General features: G+C 37.7%; 1 protein-coding gene across 2 annotated transcripts in view; it reads right to left on the bottom strand.

Annotated features, from left to right (window-relative positions):
- SMCHD1 (structural maintenance of chromosomes flexible hinge domain containing 1) overlaps window positions 1–22,832 on the bottom strand; it is a 66,019-nt gene extending 43,187 nt beyond the window's left edge. The window contains exons 1-16 of one of the 2 annotated variants that reach the window (XM_005517233.3): window positions 21,496–22,832; window positions 13,762–13,837; window positions 13,152–13,313; window positions 10,412–10,494; window positions 10,174–10,304; window positions 8,525–8,639; window positions 8,259–8,378; window positions 5,813–5,979; window positions 3,567–3,660; window positions 3,103–3,313; window positions 2,149–2,266; window positions 1,878–2,061; window positions 1,165–1,362; window positions 973–1,086; window positions 420–526; window positions 66–148 (exon numbers count right to left, since the gene is read on the bottom strand). In XM_005517233.3, coding sequence (XP_005517290.2) covers window positions 66–148; window positions 420–526; window positions 973–1,086; window positions 1,165–1,362; window positions 1,878–2,061; window positions 2,149–2,266; window positions 3,103–3,313; window positions 3,567–3,660; window positions 5,813–5,979; window positions 8,259–8,378; window positions 8,525–8,639; window positions 10,174–10,304; window positions 10,412–10,494; window positions 13,152–13,313; window positions 13,762–13,837; window positions 21,496–21,675 — 2,143 coding nt within the window. In that variant the 5' untranslated portion in view covers window positions 21,676–22,832. Of the gene's footprint in view, window positions 1–65; window positions 149–419; window positions 527–972; window positions 1,087–1,164; window positions 1,363–1,877; window positions 2,062–2,148; window positions 2,267–3,102; window positions 3,314–3,566; window positions 3,661–5,812; window positions 5,980–8,258; window positions 8,379–8,524; window positions 8,640–10,173; window positions 10,305–10,411; window positions 10,495–13,151; window positions 13,314–13,761; window positions 13,838–21,495 lie in introns of those variants that run through there. The other variant, XM_014257383.2, reaches the window with a different exon arrangement.
- Window positions 22,833–23,858: the final 1,026 nt, after the last annotated feature.

Below are 23,858 nucleotides of genomic sequence, written 5' to 3'. Positions count from 1 at the left end.
CAAGGGTGCACAATGTATTTATAAATTAGCCTTTAATGGTTTAGTATTTGGAAGAAAAAATATACCTATTGGTGTACCAGCAAATCTTGTTTCATTTGGTAACAACTCATCTCCTTCAGGCCATGTTACTGATAATTTGTCAGGAAGTCTAATAAAAAAAAAAGTGAACATTTTTTCAGTAAGTTAAAATAAAGGGAAATTTATCTTTATTAAATAGACATGAAGCAATTTTTGCAGTAGGGAAAGAAAAAACAAATCCCAAGCTATTTCTTCTTGGTTTATATTTTCTTTTTGTTTTTACTGAAATAGCTGACTGCTTTCCCATTTGGGAATTAAATTGAACTTCATTTGATTCCTGATTAAATGCAAAAAGTTTAATTAGAAACTCCATAATTATGCAATTATATCTTAGTGCTTACCTTGCCATTTCATCCTCTATGTATTTTTTAACAACTTTGTCAGACACTGTTCTGTCAAGTTTTGAGATTGGAATAATTTTTGTTTCAGCATACAATGCCTGTGGTTCCTGAAATAATAATTCAGTGCAGTTATAAATGGCCAGACTTTATATTATGTCAGACAAGAAAGACCTCCCAATCTAGGGACTAGACAAGTCAAAATAGACATAATGCAATATGCTAATAAATACTACTTGGTGAAACCACAAGACATGGTTTTAAAATTTGCTGAAATCACAAGGATTACAAATGGATATCTGTAACATACTAGTGATGCTAACTGTGATACTTTATTTCATATGCAAATTTTAATAAATCGGACTGTTCATAATGAATAATAATTTTAATATATTTACATTAAAACTAAAGTTGAGTATTTCTAGACTGCTGATTGTAAAAAATTACATTATTTTCAACTTATTTAAAGAGAATTTAACTAAGTTGGACAAGGGATTATGTTTAAAGATTTAATATCCACACTAGCTGTGTGAATACTTTCCATATTTGTTCTTACCAAAGCAATTTGAACCTCTCCTCCAGTGGCAAATATATCCCCATCATGGTCCCCATACAAGTAAAATTTCTCAATGCTTCCATAGAATATTGGATGAGTCTTAATAGTTTTCACCTATAAGCAGAAGACACCAATAATACATTACTCCTGCATCAAATGCACAGTATCTGCCTTTTATAGGGTTCAACTCACCAGCTGTCCAGTTTTGTAAGTTTTTCCATCCCACTCTATTGCAGCATACATTGTCCAAGGGCTCTGCATTCTTTTGGATGATATATCAGAACGTACAGTTATTCCTTTAAAGACTGTGAATTTTATCTGTTTGTCATATTTTTCATGACAGTCTTTGAGCCACAGAGCAAATTCTCTGTCAATTTTCATTCGCTGCTCCTATAATGAGATTACAAAATAAGGAAATACTAACGATGTATTATAAAATTTGAATCTGACCACATCAGAAGACTGAAAAATTTTAAGAGTACAAAGATACTTACAAAACAAATAAAAAAGCCAAAAGCCAAAAACACATGCACAAAAAAAAAAAGAACAAAAGAACAAACAGAAAAGGAAAAGAAAAAGAGACAGAAAGAAAAAAAGGATTCTTCAGCTTGAAAACATTAAAAATTCTAGGAAAGTTACACTTCAAGTGAAAAAAAAGTGCTTCCCCCAGCAGCCATATTCCTCTAGAAAGAGGGTCTTTCCACAAAAGCTTTCATCTAACAACTAAATAAAGTAGTTGGTTAAGAAAATAAAAGGAAAAATACTGAGTCTTAATTTTTCAAATTTAAAGATTAGCTTTACTATTCACTAAACCAGAGAGACATGAACAAATAACCAGTGAGCAAAAGTTTCTGTATCACATGAACTTCACCAAGAAGAAACACTTAACAAAATGCAGTAACTACCTGTCCATTGAAGATTCTCGTGAACAGGGTATTCTTATCCTTTAGCTTCAGCTCCAGATCCATGAAAGTGAGTTTGTTTGTGCTGACCTGGAACTTATCATTGGTAAACAATGCACCAGAAATTCTGTTGTAGCATTCAATTGGTGCCAATCCTCTCTTCTTTGGAGGAGCACACCAGTCAAAACTTAAAAGAAGAAAGTCATTAAAAGCCTTTTTTATAAAGAGAGGTTTACATTACAGAAAGAGACTGTACAAGCAGATTACCACTTACTCTTCCACAGTCGTGTATGGTATCAATCTTCCATTCCAAAAACATTCAAAAATAGGCCTTTTTCCTCTGGCACCTTTTTCTACTATAAAACAGTCGTCATCATCATCATCATTTAATCCTTGATTAAAAAAAAGATAAGTATCCTTGAATATATTTCCTTTAAAAACTAATATAATATCAAGACCCATAGCAGTCTTAATGAAGAAGTATTGTTATTAAGCTCAGCACAGCAGCAATGCACATTATATCAAGCTCATTACATACAACATTAGTGTTTTTTTCCTGTTTTAGAATACCAAGCAGAAAAACTGAGAAAGGTAAAGAAAAATTCTAAACAGAAGTTAAATATTGCCAAATCTACAAAATTTGTTAATTTCAAATTTGAGTGTTACTTTTTCCATACTTTCAGGTGATGTTCTTCTAGTATAATAAATTCTTGTCACAATTAATTTAAGATTTATTTTGTCAAAAAAAACCCAAAACAAACAAACAAGCATAAAGTATTTTAAAGCCCCTATAATTTGAAAACTCACCACAATTTAATAAAACAGATTTTAAATTAAAGACTTCAGACTAAATGTTGTCCTTTGCAGTATTTCAATATTAGAATCTCTTGAATCTAACTGCTCATATTTTATTACTTTGTTGGAGCAAAGACACAATCAGGGAAGTGCAAAGTTTCAACTGGACTACATTCCATAAGAGTTTATAATTTGAAATCAGACAGTGTTATGCCAAAGATCAGATTTACAGGAATGAGTTACCACAATAGCCAATTTATTCACAGGATCCGTTCATCCAAAAGAATGCGAACTTTTCTGTCCTGACACAGCCTAAATAACTTAATAATAAGCACTTCAACTTAAAATTGATCTAGTTTTTATTTCATTAAAATATTTAGAGTAGTAGGACTGTCTATGATAGGACCATCAAGCAGCAAAAGTTTTCACTTACTTGATGGAAAACATGGGTCATCAGGGTACGTTTCTTTATCATACAAGAAGGGATGGTAACGGATGATGCCTTCGACTATGCCTTCTTCTTCAACATGCGCCTTAAATTCAAAACTATCTGCTGCAGTATTTATATACAATGTCTGCATGTCATCTTTGATCTCCCTCAGATTGACAATCTTTGGTACTTTTCCCTTTTCAAACATTGAAATCTGGAAAAAGAGGAAAACAAGTTGAGTTTCCTTAGATCAAAAGACTTACAGTAACAAGGACTTTGACAATTGACTGTTAGCAAAGAAATTAATTCCTACACTGCAATGCTAAATAGAATTACTTCAAAAAATTAAACTACATAAACATCTTGAATGCTGTATTTTAAAAAGCATGTTTACAGAGAAATGGGCACAATATGAAATAAGGTGCAATCAAAGAGGACTTTTGATTAACATGTATAAAATCTCTTACCTGAATGTCGATGTTGTTGAAAGGGCTTATTTCTTTTGTTACGGTATTAGTTTCATTTCCTTTCGGTCCATGGATATAATAGTGATAGATATGTCTGAAACACATTTCAGAAAAAAAACAAACCAAAAAACCAGCAAGTTAAATTAAAAAAAATTTACATTATAATTTTAAAAAATTCTAAATAAGCCTGTGTTTTTATTAAAATACAATTGGTTTGTTGCACTGTTATAAATCAACTCCTTGACAACATACATTTGGTACAAAAGATTTACTAAAGGGAGTGACTCCTTTTCATTCCTCTCATCTCTGTCATGCACAGTCACATTAGGACCAATTTTTGAGTAAAATAATTGAAAACAAAAAAATACAATCGTTACACGGCTACAGATCCTTAACATCAAAGGATAACAACTACCGTAAATTGCTCTGCACTCAGGAAATCAGAAAGAACTAGGACCACAAATCTTTCCATACTTTGTCTCTGATACCAGTTTTATATCAATCATCTCATGGTAACAGAAACATGTAACAATCACTATCTTTACATTATTTACAAAAATATGAGTATTGGTAGGAGTCATGGATGTGATCTGCACAATAGAAGCAACTTTTCTGTTGTAAACATTGCTTTCTAACTGGCATTTTTCCTTATTTAAGAAACTTCAAAAATTCACATGGTGAGATCAGTTAAATAATTTCACAGAGATATGCAATTTGACAAAACTGAGGAACTTAACTCCATTTACTTCAACTTTTCAGCAAGCTAGTTAGATCTTCCAACTTCAAAGACCGAATCCTTAAACCTCTGGGGGATGGTTTGTAGAAAAATGGGATTGTACTAGTCAAGGGGACTGAATGCACAACAGAAGTCAAATGCACGTTCAAATTTTTAACTGCTTTTCTTCTGACATCCATTGCACTAAATGTTCCCCAAAGAGAAATCTTGGTTTCCAGAAAAAAGCTCCTCATGATCTCACATTGCTCAGAACTTTACAGTATGTCCAAATTGCTCAGAATTTTGTCTGCATTTCTTCCAGACTTCAAAAGACAGTCTCCTGGCCTTAAGACGTTGTTATTTTAGACGTCCATCTCCACTCCAAACCATCCAAAATGTTGAGGGCTGTGCTGCAGCACATTAAAACGAAATGAAACTGGTATCATGCACATGTGGTAAAATGCATGGCAGAAGGGAGTGGGGAGGTGTTCAAGGGGAAAAGGGCCATTACAGCTGAAAGAGTGACACAGGACTCTGTAGCACTGGAAGGCTAAATGATTTATTTTACTGTAACAGTTACAGGGCATATATTTCAATAATTCCACCGGGTTAGATCTCAGGCAGCTCTTTCAGTTCAAGAGATGGCTGGAAAGAACTGACACACACTTAAATGTGAGTGTTCACTTGACAAGCACCTGGAAGCTAATGAGGGACCTAAGTTACTCTCTGCATACAAATGTACTCTATATTTTCATAAGATAAAAAATGGTTTCAGCAACAAGGTTTTATGTGCAACACTGAATGATATTTCACATACTAAAATATTATTTAATTCTTATATTAATCCTTTCTAAAGTATATATATTATTATCAGATTATAGGTATCACAAAAATAAAATCATAGTTTGAAAACAAATTTCTATAGTTTGCCAGATTTCAAAATTGGTCTACGACTTTGTATTTCAGTTTACATGTACAGATGGATGATCCATCATTTTAACAGGTAAGGCCAAACTATTCACAGCTATCACAGGTACTTCCAGGCTCTGCAGGCCCACTGATGATGCTATTACAGTACATAGCAGACCATGTCATATATACTTCTCCTTCTTAAACTGGGATGAAGCAGCAGTACTTTCTTTTATGGTTGTTTAAAAAAGTCAACCAACCAAAAGATCCCCTATAACTATAAATACAAAGCTATATACCAAGGCTAGGAGCACAGCTAATAATTAAGTTATTAGTAATTAGATGAACAACTTACTACATTAGTAATACATCATTAAGTTGAGTAGGGTACTAAAAATTACAGTGGATAACTATGTATAATCATCAAGTCACATCTTTGGTTGTGGGGGGAGCATTCAGTTGTGTTAGTTCCTGTAAAATTGGTTAGAATAGGAAGACTAATTGTAGTATCAACAGCCTTAAGAGGAAGAAGGAAAATGTCAAAGTACAAAAAGGAAACGGTTCATAATTATCTTTGTTAGTAGCCCGCTTTTAAATCAAATATTTTAAATCACCAACTTACGCCAGCTGCCTTGTCCAAAGATGAAAGTAGTTTTTCAAGTACTGCATGTGATCTGGTTGTACACCTGTAATGACAACTGCTGTGAAACTCTCTTTATCCCTTTCTTCTAATATTAGATTATGAAGAAATCTTTCATCATCACTTGTGATGTGAGTAGAATCAGATGGCTACAAAAAGAGTAAAATAATAAGAGCAGGGATGTAAACTGAATTTCTGAATTCCCATCAACTTGAAAGGGATTAAAAGACACAACAGAAAAGTAATACAGAACACATGATGCTAAGTATCACAAAGGATTAAAGCTTAAAATAAAAGTTTCCAAATTAAAGTCAACAAGCTGAGAATGTGACATCACTGATCCAGTTCATTTTCAACTCACTTTCATCACAGCACTTGAAGTATGCAGTCTAGAAATGCATTTAATCAAGCCTAATGTAGCACTATGTGATATCCATATTCTCATCCATCAAGTGGAAGCATTAAGTGTGCAAGACATTTTCCTCTTTAAGAAAACAAAGCCAAAAAAAGTTATTGGCTTTTAAAGAGATAGGCTGCTTTCTGTAACAGAAACTCAAGCAGAAGAAATACACTTTTGCTGTAAAAGAAAAAAAGGTGAATTCTCAATTTCAGATGAAATATCAAGTAGTGATCTGACAAACCCAGAAGCTGTGCACTGATGACTGTACAGCGTGGAAGAAATTTACAGAGTGAAAGAACCTCCAAAATTTCACTCCCACATTCTCTGGTTGCTTTCCCACTACAGATGACAAACTACCATGGCACCTTCCCCTACATTCCTAGCATCATCTCATCTACAAAATTACTATTTATTTCTTTGAAATATTAAACAGTCCTGAGATGCGACTGCAGTGGAGACAGGTGCCTACTATCCATCAAGGAAAGATAACAGCACATACCACTAATGCCACTTCTCTCCAGTGTTATGGCCTTGCTCTAGACTCTCTTTTGTTCCACATTAATTACATTTTGATTTCTTGGCAAAAGTAACTTCACCATTGGAATGGCTTAAAGGCGCAATTATTCTTCTCATACTAGTAATCCATTTACGACTTCTACTTCTGCCACAGTATTCTCTTGCTGATATATGTGCAGTGCAGACATTTTCAAGTCATTAACAAGATGAATTCACACATTTTATTTCACACCAATATAATGAACTGGCCTAGGTATTTCAATGATTTGTAAAAATATCCTAGAAAGTTATTTCTCTATTATCTTCACACTTCACTTCTATTCCTTGAGTTTTTCACATCATTTCTTCCCTCTTGGATAGTTATAAGTTATCTTTTAACTCTAATACAACTTACTTGCATTTTTAACTGTGTCAGTTTAACTTTAATTTTGTACTGTTACCACAGTTTTTCAAACAGTTGATTGCACCACCTTCTTGAACTCTTTAGTAGTATCTATGCATCTCTTTCAGCTACTTCCTCCAGCTTATGCCTGCTAGTTTGTCTTCTACTTTATATCATCCACCCTTTCTCTTTAACATCAAACGGAGGGAAAGCATTTGTACCCTTTACAATAAAGCAGGTTTTCTCTGCTTTTATTTTCAGTTTCTATTTTTATGAGTCTACCTTCTTAACAATATTGTACAGAGAACAAAAACAAAACTCTGGCAATTCATTTTTTGTTGCAACTCACTGACCCAAGATTGACATGATAAAAACCTTATTTACCTCCTTGTTCCTTTCTCATCTATACAAAAAACCAAGAACACTTATATAACCCACCAGATACGGTCTCAAAATCTGACTACCTTGTCATACACACCACCCATTTTTCTTCCCATCTGTATAGCTACATCTTTGCCTTTCCCTCCTTGCCCGAAAATGTCCAAAGAACAGTTCTTTTCATTCTTCTTCCTTATCTTACAGCTTTTTTTACTTAGACTATTTTTCTTCATGAAAAGCATCAGGACTGTTGAGTTCAGTTTTCAGCTAAACAGTTCATTTATTTTACAAAATTAATGAATATTTGTAAAACCAATGGGTTTCATTGGTCTGGCTGGACCTTTCTCCCACACGCAGATTAGTCTTACATATTTCTAAACAAGGACAATTTGGTTCCCTAATTTATTCCTTACTGCTTCAAAGAAAATTCATTTTTGTTTCATATGCAACAAAAAAATTTGCTATGCTTAGAAAAGTATTTTAAAATATTTTTCTTAACCTGATATGTAAAACTGTAAGGCATTTCTGTTATTTAACCTTAACTGAAAAGAAGAAAAAATATGGCATAAAAATAAGGCATTATGATACAGTGTCTTCTAGTTCTTGGTTACTCCCTTTTACACTCCAGGGTGCAAATGATTCAAAAGATGAATATATCTCTAGGTAAGTATTACAAGAATATTACACAGTTAAATCATATTAACCTGGGAAAGGCTTTCAATTACAAATGCAAGAGTCTTAAGGCTATTTACCTTTCTGTTTTGAATGAATCCAGTATATATTGCTTCTTTGTTTTTCTCCTTCTTTTCAAAATCCTCTTTAGAAAGGACAAGTTCATGAACATCCTGAGATGTTGCAGGTTTGCTTATCATCTGATTTAATTAAAGAAACAGCATTTAAAATCAAAATAAGACTTAAAATTAACATCATAAAATGCTTTAATGCTGTAATTAAAAGCTAGTAATCTGATTGTGTCCAAAATGTTCTAAAATAAAATTAAAGTCTGACACTGACTTACTCTGGCAGATTGTCCCACGAAGAACACTGCTTGCTTGCCTCCAACTCCAAAATATGAGATATCACTATTTAAACTACGAGGCACTGGCAAAGGGCGTACGTATCCTGAATGATCACTGAGAATAGAAGTGTCTTTAATAATTTTTTTCAAGATAGAAGTAATTAAAAAAACCCAAAGATACTTCTGCTCTAAAGCTTATGTTAAGTTCTTCCTCCTGGCATTTTCTTTAAAAATCCTTCACTTTATACCTTTTAAAACTGTAACATTAAAATATATGTGCCTGAAATTCTTGATGTACTCTTTTTAAAAGGATGACAGAATAAGTATTTTCCTAAGTCATAAAACATTTCTGTCCCTTCTTGCAAACCGCATCTTATTCAAATGAAAATGGCTTACAAAGGAAGCCTGATCTTTCTGACAGCATCCTTTTCATAAAACTAAGTCAAAGCAGGAAATAATGCCAACCAACTACTAAATGCAGACTTGGAGAGGTGACATATACTATCAGTAGTGAAATTCCATGTCTTTTAAGTCACCTTGAACAGTCTCATCTACTTTAGGACAAACATTTATTTTTAAATCACAGCAGTCCCAAATGAAAATAAGGCGCAGATGGTATCCTGCTATAATTTACACCTACACTCCCATTAAGTGGTAGTAAACCACAGCTGATACCTGCATTTTAGGAATACTATGCATTTCTGTTACTAAACTCACCTACAGCAGATTCAAAAAGATTTTTTTACAAATGACCCAGAATCACTTTTTATGCACTTATCTCCAGATGTTTAAACTGGACTTTGTTTAAACATTGACTTTCTATTTGGAGATGCTTTCAATGCAAAAAAACTTCCCCCAGTCATATTATCACTTCCTACAGCCCCATTACTTTTTACACTATCTGCTCATATGACAAATTAGGTATGACTGAGGCTGTAATCCTCATCTTCACATTTACAATCCTAGGCTTAAATCACATTTAAAATGTGACTGAAGCTCAAAACTGTATGCAACTAATCCTGTGAATTTTATACACCAGGATTAATCCTAGTTGTGCAGGTGGAACATCTCTTGAGAACAGATTCAAACCTATGAAGTTAATTCATGTAAGTAGCAAAACCCACCATCCACTTTCTTCTTTAAATATGAAGCATTTATTTTACGTAGCCTGCATCAAAAACTAGACATCTTCAGGTATAATTTGTAATACATTATACAGGATTAAGATTAAATAAAAGAAAACTTGAATTAAAACTGTATATCTGTTTATCTGTTATTCCAGTAGCTTAATATATATTGAATACATCATTTAATGCACTACTGAAAGGTTTTCAGGTAACAGATGAACACAGTACAAAAATCCTCTGTAGGACGCAGCATGCCCCTAACTCTATGCAGGCAAGCAAAAGACAGCTTAGAAAAGGTCCCAAGAACAAAAAAAGTACTCAGTGTGTCACAATAACAGAAGAGCAGTTTCATGTTATGAAGTTTCTCTATTTCCTACTTAGAAATAAGTATGGGTTTATTTATGTAATCATAAAATGACAGGGTTTAGCTAAGTGTTGGTATAAAGCTATGTCTTAAAAGCATATTTTGTGGACCTTTGCAGAGCTTACTAATTGTTGTGGAAATACTTATAACTTGCTAACCTTTCAAAGTCACCTTGTCTTGTAAACTTTGACAATCTATATACAGCCCAGTTGTTAAGCTGCTTAGAAGTCATTCCACTTCCATTATCAATCACAGCAACAGCTGGTTTTCCTTGGGAATCATCAAACAACTGTTTGGGGAAAGACAAACAAATAGCACAAATTAACAGGGAGCAACAGGAAAAGAAAAAGGATAATGCAAACTATGTCTGAAAAAATTAAAGTTTTTCTGTCTTACCAATTTTATCTGTATACTCCGAATACCAGTATTTTGAGATGTAGCTGACAGAGAATTGTCAATCAATTCAGCAAGGGCAAACGCTAAAGAAATTGAAGAAAAACAGACACCCACTTATAGCAGTTTCTTTCAAGCACTTAGGATAACCCATTACCTAAACACAGACAAGACCTAAGCCCTGTCAGAACAATCAAAATCACATAACACGTTGTTTAAAAAATAAAATAGCTTTTGTACATGTATTTTATTTGTTTATTTGATTTGTTTCATCCCTGAATGTCTCACATTTCTTAATGGTAAGAACACAATTATTGGAAAGAACAACGATAAATTAACTGCTTCCTCACCAAAAGGCAGATTTGTCCCTTTCACGACTAGGAATTAAGTTTTGTGATTCATAGGAGAGTCCAAAGTACGTAAAAAACAGACTTTGACTTGTTAAAATATTGAGGGAAGAATGAATTAACTGAAGAAACTTTGAAATTTTATGAAACATTTAAAACTACAATGTTAATTGTTTATAAAAACAAATAAAACTGTAGAAATGGTTGAAGGATTTCAGTGAATGATAAATACAAGCAAAGTTCTCTCAGATCCATAGCAATACACAGCAGAAATAGTCAAGTAAACTGTTTGCACAAATGTGTTGTTTCTAACTATTAATGTTTGGAACCCTTATTAAAGCCTTATTAACGTAAAACTATCTAAGTTTCCTAGAAAATTGCATTTAATCTGAAAATCATATCAAGTTCAGATTAATTCAATCTGGCTGGCCAGCCTTAGTGAACAGACATTTCCATTCAGCCTCTCTAAAACGGAAACCTTATTTCATACCATTTGCAGTTCTTCAGAACGCTTCAGTGCAAGTTACACTGGCCACACACTTCAGATATGTGAAAGAAAACCCTTGATAATTAGAGTAACACAGCAACACTGAAGCATTTGGCGTTTTCCCTCAAGCTGTTATCGAAGTATAAAAACAATGTATTTTTTTGCAGCTTTCTTCATTGTAAACAGTAGTTGAGCATTAGTTATGTGATCCATATAACCCATATCAAAGAACAATGGTCCTTCATTAACACTCGAAATTGGTTAAGCATTGCCCTTAGAGATGTTGTATATAGGAAGCAACAGCTGCATTACACTTACACAGGCTCAAAACTGCAATTCGCTGCCAGTGAAAACTTAGGCAAAAATTTGTTTAGTACTTCAGCCTTCTCTATCAGCTGCCACTAGACCCCCTCACCTTGCATTTCATTTATTTAGAGTGCAACTTCTTTTGTCATCCTTTTCTAATGTATCTGTAGAAACCCTTATTATTCATCCTCACATCCCTTGCCAAATTTGCTCCAGCTGTGCTTTCAGTGTTCCTGATCTCATCTGTACATTCCCATGGAATATCCCTATATTATTCTCAGTATTCATGCCCCTGCTTCCACCATATATGCAATTTCCTCTTGTGATTTAGTTTGACCAGAAGATCTTTACTTAGCCATGCTAGTCTTCTGTTTTCCATGCCTGATTTCTTCCACATAGAAATCAATAGTTCTTGTGCTCTAAAAAGTCATTTAAATAATTGCAAGCACTCTTCTACTCCTTTATTCCCAAGGGTGGCTCACGGTGTCTGATCCACCACACCCTTAAACAACTGAAAGGTCCTTTCCTACAGTTTAGAGCCCTTAGAATACTTAACACTATGTCTATTCAATCGAATTACAACAGGGTGTGGTCACTACAGACCTGGCCCAGCTTGGCCTTTCCAGTCAGTTTCTCTGTGCTGAAGAGGAACCAGACCACTAATGTCTGCTGGCAAGAACAAAGCACAAATCTCCACAGAACACTCTGTGTGGCTTTACACAGCAATTCCTGTGCACAGGGATAGATGTACCACTGACTCAACTACTACTGCACTTTGAGCATAGTACCACCAAACCAAAACCAAAAAAGTACCTTTGCTGGGGCATAGAACAAATGATGCGCACAAAGAGGAAAGCGGAAAGCCTGGTCTTTAAAAATACAGCTGCTATTTATAGACATTTTTGATATTGTTTTAAAACAACGGGAATGATATCATGCTTGAGTCTTGATTTTTTTTTGGCATTTTTTTTCTGTGCAATTTTGAACCTGCTTTACCTAAGAGTACATAGTACTTAGAAGGTAATCACAGCCACAGACAGAATTTTCAAAGAAGCCATAAACAGAAAGCAATTTATTAAGTAAAACATGACAAAATGCTAGTTACTTATTTCATAGACCACTTAGATAAAAACTAATTAAAGCAGCATCTTTTAAAAGAAATACTTGCTCTTGTTGGCAAGTTAAGCCCTGTAGCACCCCAGTTGGGAGGGCATACAAAATTCTATAGTAACCCACACAAAAACTGTTCACGAAACATAAACACAAAGTCCACAGTTTAGTACAGGAGACAAAAACCTGATAAGACAAATGCTGACCTGTCTGAATGACATGCACAAGATTATTCAGGCTGAAGTTATTTGAGTTCTAAAATACCCAAACTTCTTGAACTAGTATTTGAGAATGTACCTCTATAAATCTGAATTCTTAGGTGGCTACTTTTAAAATTTTTTAAAAGAAAAATTTGTATGAAAAACGTAGTTAATTTTTCTTTTACAGTTAAGACCATTTTTTTTAGCACCTATAATTATAAGTTGAATTGCTCATAACCACATTATATTCATATAAACATCATTTACACAAGATTACTTTTGCATGTACTTACGCAAAGGATTTTGGCCCTCGCTGGCGTAGTACTCGTACATACCACTTTTGACAAGTGTATCATAGTGGGGCAGAAAGTCGATTCGTTCCTTGGTTGCCAAAAGCAACATTTGATCAACTGACTGTAGCAGATACAAAGTAACTCCCTCATGAACAAGCGCACCTGCAGTGAAGATGAAATACAAAGTACATTGAAGAACACTGCATCAGGGAACTTCTGCTCTCAAAACAAGGACGGGTTTAGCCACAGGTAATCTCTGTATTTTCCTAAGCGTTGCCTGTTCACCATTTAAGAACAACATTTCAATTAATATTTTTTCACATTCCCAAGCATAATGATGCAAGTTTTCTCAGGTGACAGCTATGTACATATAATTTTTTCTTGTAATTTACAGAATTTGTGATGAAAGATACTTAGTATAACTGTCATCATACTAACTCATCAAAAATGTGTTTGTGAAAGTAATTTTTTTAACCGTTTTTGGCAAACTATTACAGGATTTGTACTTTCAGTTAATAATTGCATGTCATAGAGCAAAAACAATTATCATGTGACCTTTACGATCAGTATAAGAAATAGCTGTAATTATTTTGTCATCTAAGATACTCACTGAAGTTATCTTCTGTAATTTCCTTCCTATTTGTTGTGGTGATAACAAAGGTTTCATCAGAGGGTATGCCAAATGCCTACAAAAATTGAAGATTATTCAGTTACGATAACTAAGTAGTCCAAAAACTATTCAGAAACATTAAAACAAAAAAAATGCAGTCTATTTACTTTGTCACAAGACAAGACTCATTACTGATGAGTAATCACATAATCTCTCAGAACACAGCTGAATTTAGGATCAACTTGTTTTCTCAATTTAGCCCAATCTGTCCATCCTAGGGTGGTTTGATTTTTTACCTGCATAAAATAAAAATATGCTCTAATGAGCAATAGGAATTTTAAGGAGGAAGAACTGCCTTACTGATAATCCCCTTGAGGACAGAGGAACAAGACTGAACAGCTCTACTTCTGACCGTGAAACCACAACAGCAATAGCTATGATCTAGAGGGTGTCCCATATTAAACTACACTCTTGAGACACCAAACCAACCTAATATTTCTTAACATTGGATATTAAAGTTTTTGCTTTTCAATTATATCATACATCTAAAAAAATAGTAAAGATTTCTTTCAGAAAGAATCTTTACTGTTAAAACACTGAAGTTTATTCTTCTGAATCTAAGCAATCTTTGCCACTTTGATGCCTTCTTTTGAATGTGTTTACTGTAGCTTTAGACAGAATAAATCCTGTTTTCTACATGCATTTCAATGCTTCTACTTTTACCCTCATTTTTGCACCCTGATGTCCAACACTAATTTCTTTCTCAAAATAATAAAATAAATATCTGTATCTTCTCCTGCCTTTCCAGGTCTTTGAAACTCCAGTAAAAGCCAACTCTGGTCTCATCAAACTCCATCAACACACTCAGTCTTGCATAACAATTCAGACAGGTGTTTTATGCACTTCTAGCCAGATTCCTCCCTGCAGGAAGCTCTAGCATTCTCTGCAGCAGCTTGTCCTCATGATTTCCCACATCCCTCTTTTCATCCTTATTACTCAGATTCATGAAAATATTTTTAAACACTACTAATGGTTTCATTAGGAGCCTATTTTCCATATTTCAATTACTTTCTCCCTGTGACCACATTAAAGTTACAGTTATTATCCATCAGCAAAATTAGAAAAATTGTTGCATTTCTCATAGCACTGGGTGCAGCTGAAAAAACGCAGATGACACAGAGACTGACATTCAGACTTAAGAACCTGGAGTGATACATTTTTAACTTCTACATTCAGATCAATTTTACCCCTCACATTACACAAATTTCCACATAGCAAATCTGTGCAGGAAAAAAACTACAAAATTGCTCAGAACAAGAAAAGTAAGCATTAAAATACATGGACTTTAGAAAGCTAACATCCTACTGTGCCATTTGAGGTCAGTGGTTAATACAGAGTAACTGCAGAGTTTTACATTTGAAAGCACAGATAAGCATCCTTCCCTCCAGCTATAATTACAGCTTCCCTATTTTCTCAATCTGCCAAAGGCTCTTCTGCTCTCAAACCCTTATGAAGAGTGCAGTATTTACTTTAAGACAGTAAGAAGTTAGAATCAGCTAGTGCAAGTACAAGACAGCAGCCTGCTAAGGGAGCAGGGACAGCCTCATCCTTCTGGTCCTCTCCCCCATACCACACAGGTGAGCCTCAACTAAACCAACCCAAACAGCCTGGCATACTATGCTTTAATTTCCTGTGTGAAACCAGCACTTCTGTGTTCACTGGCAGCAGGTCCTTTCCACTTCACAAGCTACTAGGTAAGTACACAGATCAAGTGTGGCAGTCTGAACTGCCGGTAACTGTTCTTTCTTGTCCATGCCATGGTTTAACAGGCTATATCCTCTGTAAACTTTGGGGATTACTCAGTTTGAATGCTTCACTTCTACATAAGCCTTACTTTTACTTCCTCCTTCCCTCTGTCCTACATTCTTGGTTATCCTAGTCCCTGTCTCTTCCCACTATGCCAGGTAGCAGCGATGGGGCTGCACAGCTGCGCCAGTATGTGGATGTGATGTCCAGAATGAGAAGCAGCTGGTCATTCCTGAATTAAAGTGAACCTACTAGGACAATTTATTTATACAGCTGGTGATTTTCATTCAGTTCTGACAATGTTTGGTCAAACGTTTAATTTCTCAGTAAGATTTGTGCATGTAAGAGATATCATGATACCTTTTGTTGGTAAGAAGTTCAGGTTTCACTGCCATGTCTTTTTCAGCCCAGCACCATACCCTTTTCCAAATAACTACTGAAGATGCATACAACTCCATTTGTCAAGATTCATGAGATTCATGAGACAACCCAGAAGCACATCCATATGATAAATCTGAGTTATTCTATGATAATCCAGACACACAACCATGATGAAGCTTTGTCATGTCATCAAAATCTCCAAAAGTACAACCAGTGTGCTCAGAAATGCCTCTGCACATTCACAGTGAAAGCATGTTTGGAGGTTATTGTGTTCAAACAACTAAGTGGAAAGCTTCTATCTTTTGTATATGAAAGAAAAGATGTTGGGGGAAAAACAGAGACAAGCTTCAAATAAATCCACAAGCTAGAAAAGGCAGACATGTGAAAAGGCAAGGATCCCTAAACTGTTGGTTACATATTACTGCTACATGCATATTCAAGAGTTAAAATGGTAAAAAGATGAACAGTTATGTGTATAGAGAATAGAAAAATGACACCTAAAGCCTGAAAAGTATAGATAATGTCAACAAACCAAATTTTTAATGTTCTAGGAAAACAACCACAGCTGTTGGCTGGAAACCGAATTAATCGCTAAACCACACTTGGAAGCATGCCGGGCTTTGACACTGGAGAGCTGCAGGGGTGACGAGTGTGAGAAGAGCCAATCAACTGAGATTGAGACAGCCACAGCCAGTTCCAGAAAGTTCTCAAATCCATGGAAACACTCACTCCTCACCCAAATTTCCACTAGAAGGGCACATGGTGCTTCTGCTCAAACTCATAAGGAAGGAGATAGAAGAGACAGATGAGAACCAAGAGAGGAGATGCATCAGGAGACATTGTCAGGGACATCGAAAAACTGAAAGGACATTCTCCACACCAGAGAAGGTATGGTCCCAAAGGTGCCGAGTTCCATGGAGGACCCATGTCAGGGCACAGAATTTCCCCTCTCTGTCCTCCTACTCCCATGGAGATGTGACCTATGGCAAATTCATCATAGCAGGTATAAAAACAGTAAGAGCAGCAGTATAAAGCCCTGGACATGCCCTGACACCTCACACCACCTCTTGCCTATCCAAAAGAATTGGGATTTATTATGTGATGTGCATTGGAAGAACAAGGATCTATTAGACTAGGAATGGGGAAAGAATGGTGTATGACAGAAGATGAGTTCGGAAAAGGCAAATTTTAGAAAAAGGAAAGGCATTTCTCGAAGTGATTTATTTCCCCCCACTCAATCATCAGAAGTTTGTGTTAATGGGCACTAAGTTAAATAAAGAAAAACTAAAATCCTGAGTTGAGCCTGTTTTGCACACAGCAGGGTATCAGTCCTTAAACCCATGGAATGATACAGAAGCAGAAGAGCTGCCTGTACAGACAAGAGAAATGCCTTCTTTATAAACTGGAGGATCAGTTAGAAACTGGAGCACTGTCTATGCTTCATGATAAATAAAGTTAGTATTATTATCAGCCCTCAATTTGCTGGTAGGTGTTTATGACATGAGATTAATATAATAATAAAGGAGTTTGAGACATGGTCACATGCCCAAGAAACTTTTAGCAGAGCACTTTACAGGTATGACACATGAAAGTGTGAATGAACTGCGGTATCTTCAACCTTTAAATCTGAATCAAGAAGCAAGGTTCAGTTTATGTACTAGCTTCAGTCACAGGTTTTCTTTATAACCTAAAAACCCCACAAACCTCAAAACAAAACACAACCCCTCAAATCACAGAAAACTCAGCAGATGGCCTTAGCAGTTTACACTCCTTCAAACAAGCCTCTGTTTCTTTTCTCTTTCACATATCAGCACAAAAGCTCAAAACTTTTACTGCTACTTATTCTGCACACGCACAGCAAGACCAACCTGGCTATTGAGCTAACTATGCTTCAGTGGCTACTGAGACACTCAGCATGAAGTCAACATAGATTTTGCCTCTGGATTTACTATCTGCCTTGGAAAAGGTGTTCAACGAGTAAATATTTAACTTTGTGTGTGTACCACCACAGTTTGCAGTCACATGAATAGGCTTGAGGTGGTAAGTGAAGGAGAAATAACATACTGTAAGGACAGAGTCCTTTCTGCTTCCTCTGGTCTGTCAGTCTATTACCGTAAAATAAGAACTTCTGGTGGTGATTTAAAACTGAAGGAATGGAACACTTTTCAACATGATAAAGGTAGAACAGTGAAACCAAAACTACCAATATCTCTAGAAAAGATATTTAACTCCTTGGAATTTGTATCTTTCCAACACAAACAGTTATTCCCTACAATATGCAATTTCTGTACCCTTAAAATTCTGTATCCTCCTACCACAACCAATCCAAGCAGACAGTGCATGAGAATGATGAGAATAAATGGACTCAGAGCTTGGTGATGCAGCCAAAGGATAACAGAGAGATAACATCCATGGAGCCATCTTCCATAGCCAAGAAGTATTTTTTCTGACTACTAGAACTGTATTGCCAATGCAAACCTCTAATGGGGAACATGAACTGAATCAGTTAAACATAAAGAAATCTGATAATGCCATTTTCAATGCTATCCTTCATATTTATTTACTTAGCTACCCAACATGGCATAAAGCAGTATAGCTTTCTCAGTATTTCAAATTGATCCAGCAGCTCCCTTGCAAAAACCTGTCCAGGAATCTGAAAAAATGTAGCTAAGAGCCACATTCAAACACTGAGAAGCCTTAGACTTCTGCAATTTTGCATGTGAATAACTGAATATCCCATACTATTTACCAAATTACCATCTGAAAGACAGGCGTTTATCAGTTAGCTATTCCACTTAATGAAGAATTATCAGTCCAAATAAAGAAAAACGTCCTACATCAACAAACCGACGAAGTCATAGTATGCATTTAAGGGAAACTATTTCCTTCTCAAATCACCGATTTTCAAGCCAAGAACTGTTTTTTGTATCATCTCTGTCAATTATTCATACAGCCATGTAATATTAAGGTTTAATTAATAAAAGTAGCAAATACAAAACCTAAAATAAAAAAAGATCAAGTGGAGACCTTGCCGGAAGTAAATGAGAACAGCTGTATATGACTCATAAGAATGCTAATTAAATAAACTCTTCCAATCCACTGTTAGGACAATTCTCGACACGAAGACAACTTGCTGAGGATCTCTTAGTGAGGACCTAGGACTAAGCACTCGTGATAGCAGGGCAAGTATGATAACAGTCATCTCTAATCATAATCCAAATGAACTTCCCTAATGTCTGAATACAAACTTAGATATAACATCTTTGGATACCAACAGAAAGAGGAATCCAAAAGTCTCTAGAAAAGTAGCTGAAACTTTAAAAAAAAGCTAGAAATTATTTCTAAGCATTTCTTGGAGTTCAAGCAAAACTTTATCTATTATGGTAATACAGGAATACACAGGAGCCCATATCTTCTGGTCAAATGGTTTTTAGAGACTATCTACAGACAAAAACTAGCAATAAACACTAACATTCTAAAATCTTTTCCAGCCATCCTTTATTGACAGCACCATCTCCATCTAAAGAACAAATTACAGAGGATAACATTTGCAGAACTTGAAGGTCCTTTTCCTCTGTCATACTTAAAAGATATATTTCTTAATATTTACACTTCTAAATATTTACAAAAAGTAATCAATAAAAGTCATTAAGAAGTGAACTGAGAGTTTAACAGAAACACTTAGAACGTTGCTATGTATCACAAGATCCAGTGATAAAAGAGGTTTTTGAGGTTTCTTGAAGTTTTATCACAATTTTGATGGAAAAACAGAGAAAAAGAAGAGGCAAACTGCATGACACAAGATCTCTACAGAAGTCACAAGCATATTTGTCCAGAACAATGCTTTAACTCAGACACCTTTTCAAGATTTGCAACTTTTAGCAAGCAGAAAGAAGCTTGGGACCCTAGAACTTCTACAAAGAGTATGCTGTCATTACTAGACTTAGTCTGAGTCAAGACAGTAACTTCCACAAGACCATCATAAACCACTGTCTCTAAAATCACAATGACAAATACTCAGTGCAGCTATCAGCCAAAATTTTAACGTTAGCTTCATGCTAGCTTCTCCTATCAAAATACTTTGTATGGCACCACTTGTTAAAGGAACAAGAATTTAGAAACCACTCTTCAAAACCAAAAAATATTTGGTCACATCTAACAATTGCACCTGGATAACTAATCCTAAAGACTATCTGACTGGGTTGCCAACACTTGAATTTGACCAGGAACCTACAAGCCAGTCAGCTTTCCAAATCAACTGATACACCATACAGCTTTACGTAAGTACACAAAGGTATGCGAACTGCATCCTTCTTCCCACCAAAACATCAGTAAGAATTTCTGTAAAGTCTGAAATACAGTGATAGTTTTGGAAAAAACAGCATTACTGCATCTTACACAGATATTACAGTACTTCCAACAGCATCTTTAAAAATCAAGGAGAAACTTGCTTTGCATACACATAGCATGTTTAAAATATACCTATTTTTAGTTTCTGGTTATACAGAATTGCTAAAATTGCTGAACAAACATAGGGCTTAAAATACAAAAATACAATTAGTGCAAGATGGACTGATTTAATCATTAACAAAAGTACCTCTATTGATCATTTATTAGAATGATGTTTTGGTGATACAAACTTGCAGAAGTTCCTAATATTCTTTCTCTGATTGAAAATAATTTGATTATACTTTATTTATTAGGCATTGTTAAGCAAATATTCACCAAAAAAAATTCACTTATTTTTTGTCTTGATTTGATATTACACTTACGCTTAGAGGTGATTTCCCTGCGCATTTCACATGGTAAAACATGCAGGCAGCTAGCCTGCAGCAGATTTATGGCATTTATCACTCGCTCAGAAAACGAAACCATGACAGAAACGGGCGATGCCTACTGGCAGTGCCAGCCAACTACAGGAAACAGCCCGTACGCGGAAAACAATCTCCACCTCCCCGAGCTGTGAAGACGGAGTAAGTTTCGTTTCGCGTTACGACAAGGAAAAAGAACCGAAAGGACACGCGGCAGGGCACAGGCGCCGCCAGACACGGTATTTAAACGGCAGCCACGGCTGCGGACGGGAAACGGCGCTTACACCCTGGACAGCACAAACAGAGCCACAGAACCGTTTAGGGCAGAAGAGACCTCTGAGACCCCAGAGCCGGCGCTGTGACCGAACACCAACCACCGTGTCACCTACAGACACTCTCCGGAGCGAGGCACCGCGCCCGCCGCCGCCGCTCCCCGCGGGGGGGCGCTCGGGGGCGCCCGCTGCCTTCCCGCCCGCCGCCAGGGGCTGCTCCCGCTGCCGCCCGGCACCGGCTTCTCGGGCTGCGGGAGAAAGGCGACGCCGACGGGTCGGCCGCGGTCTTTCCTCCATGGCCGCCCACCTGTCCCGGCAACAAAGTTCGGAGGCAGGCGGCGGGGGCGGCGGGCCCCGGGCAGGCTGTGACATCCCCGCCCCTCCCCGCAGCCACCGCAGGGACTGACCCTCACTCATGGAGCACCGCCACCGCCGCGTCCGACGCCGCCCGCCCTGCCGCGTACCTGGCAGACGGCGCTGCGAAAAGCGCGGTAGCTGTCCTTGCTGTAGCTGAGCACTTTCTCGTTCGGGTCCGCCTGCTCCCGGCGCCGGTCGAAGACGAACACGGTGCGGTCGCCGTTGCCGCGGGGGGTCAGCAGCGCCGGCCTGCGAGGTGCGCGGCCGCCTCCCGCCACCGCTGCCATGTTGGGGAGCTGAGGAGACAAGAAACCGTCCCACAGCGATGGCGGCAGCGACGGCTCCTGCTACCGGGCCCACCGGCGCCCCCTCCCGGCAAAATACGTCCCGGCCGGGGAAGGAGAAGGCGGAGCCAGCCCGGAAGCCGAGGAAGGAGGCGCCGTGGAGGCCCGGAAGAAGAGGGTGGGAGGGAGGGAAAGAAGGGGGGGCGGCGGGGACTCTGCTGCCGGCGATGCGGGGCGGTGTGGGGCGGCGCCGGGCAGACGCGTGAGGAGGGCCTAGAAGCTAAAGCGCCGCTTCGCCGCCGCGACCTCGGAACGAGTTGTCGCCCTCCGGCTCGCGCCACTTCCGCCGGCGGGTGGGGCAGGAGCGGATCGGGGTCGAGAGCGGCGTCGTCGCCGCAGGAGGCGCAGAGGCGGGCTGGGCCATGGGAGCGCGTGCTGCGAGGCGCCAGCGGGACCGGCGGGCGCGTTCCCGCCACAGCCCGAGAGCGGCCAGGGAGGGACACCAGAGGTGTGAAGTCCCGCTTCCTCTGCCTTAAAATGAAGCGGCCAGTCCAGATCCCAACACTGTTGTTTCACATAATCACAGAATCTCAGAAACGGTCAGGTTGGAAGTGTTATAAATGTATATCGTATTATTGGCTTCTCGCAAATATTATAATGAATGTTATATGTATAAGATTAGAAAATTTTGTTGTATTAATATAGTTTCCTTTATTTCTGTTACTGATGAAACTTAGAAATAGTGGTGTAATACATATATGTTAGCCTATAACATGATATTAAAACACAAACTACTTTTTTGTTTATATAACCCAGAGACTAAAAAAGAAAATAGTCAGAGACCCCACTGCATCCTAAGATTATCTTGTCCAGATGAAGACAAGCAGTTCTCCAAGCCCTCCAAAGGAAAATTTTATGGCACCCATTATCGAAGGACATAAAACCTAGTGGCGCCTAGAAGACTGATCTATTGGGAAAGGGGGCAAGGAAAAACTAAACAGAGGAACACCAAAAATCCTAGGAAGAATGTCTGAATATGTATGAGAGTTTATGGATATGTAGTAGGGTTCTGTTTTTAAGGGACAACCCTTTGTTAGTAAGGTGTGCTCTCTTGGCTGAATGCAGAGACACCCGGCCGTGTCTGTATACTTTATTTTTATCTCCTGATTGTCTTTTTATTAAACTTTTAAATTCTATAAAAAAAAAAAATATGTGAACCTCGTTTTTCACAGAAGGGACCACAGTGGGTCAACTGGTCAAATCTCTGCTCAAGCAGGGTCATCCCAGAGCAAAGAATTGTGCCCAGATGGTTCTTGAGTGTCTCCAGTGGGGGAGACTCCACAGCCTCTCTGGACAATTTGTTCCAGTGCACAGTTACCCGCACAGTAAAGTTCTTCCTCATGTTCAGGTGGAGCTTCCTGTGTATCACTTCCTGCCCATTGCTTCTGTCCTATTGCTTGGGACCACCCAGGAGAGCCTAGCTGCATCCTCTTGGAACCCCCCTTTAGCTATGTGCATACACTGATGGGATCATCTCTCAGTTGTCTCTTCTTGAGGCTGAACAGGCCCAAATATCCTGTCCTTGTAAGAGATGTGTTCCAATCCCTTAATTATCTTTTTTGCCATCCACTACATCCACTGCAGGAGCTCCATATCCTGTACTGAGGAGCCCAGAATTGGACACAGAAGGCCAATTGTGGCCTCATGAGTAGAGGGGCATCCTTGACCTGTTAGTGATGCTCTCTTCCTAATGTACCCCAGGATCCTATTGGCTTTCTTGGCCACAAGAGCACTGATGGCTCTTGGACAGTTTGTTGTCCACCAGGACCACCAGGTCCTTCTCAGCAGGTGGACCCCCAGTTTGTCCTGGTGCAGGGGGTTGTTCTTCCTGTCCCAGAACCTGTGTATACCTTGGTTGAATTTCAGAAGGTTCTATCTCTCTCTCCACCCAGTTGAGTTCCTTGGGATATCAGCCCCTCCTCCCAGCTTTGTGTCATCAATTAACTTGATGAGGAGGCCTCTGTCCCTTCATCGAAATCATTGATAGACAAGTTAAACAGTACTGGGCCCAGTGTTGAGTTTTTAGGGACACCAATGACAGGCCTCCAACTAGACCCTGTGCCACTGATCATGACCTTCTGAGATCTGTCAGTCACCCAGTTCTCAATCCACCCCACTGTCCACTC

This window comes from Pseudopodoces humilis, chromosome 1, assembly GCF_049639895.1.
Source record: "Pseudopodoces humilis isolate 2021_Gansu_Grassland_sample_001 chromosome 1, ASM4963989v1, whole genome shotgun sequence".
Lineage (NCBI taxonomy): Eukaryota > Metazoa > Chordata > Aves > Passeriformes > Paridae > Pseudopodoces > Pseudopodoces humilis.
This window is presented reverse-complemented; position numbering and strand designations above follow the sequence as displayed.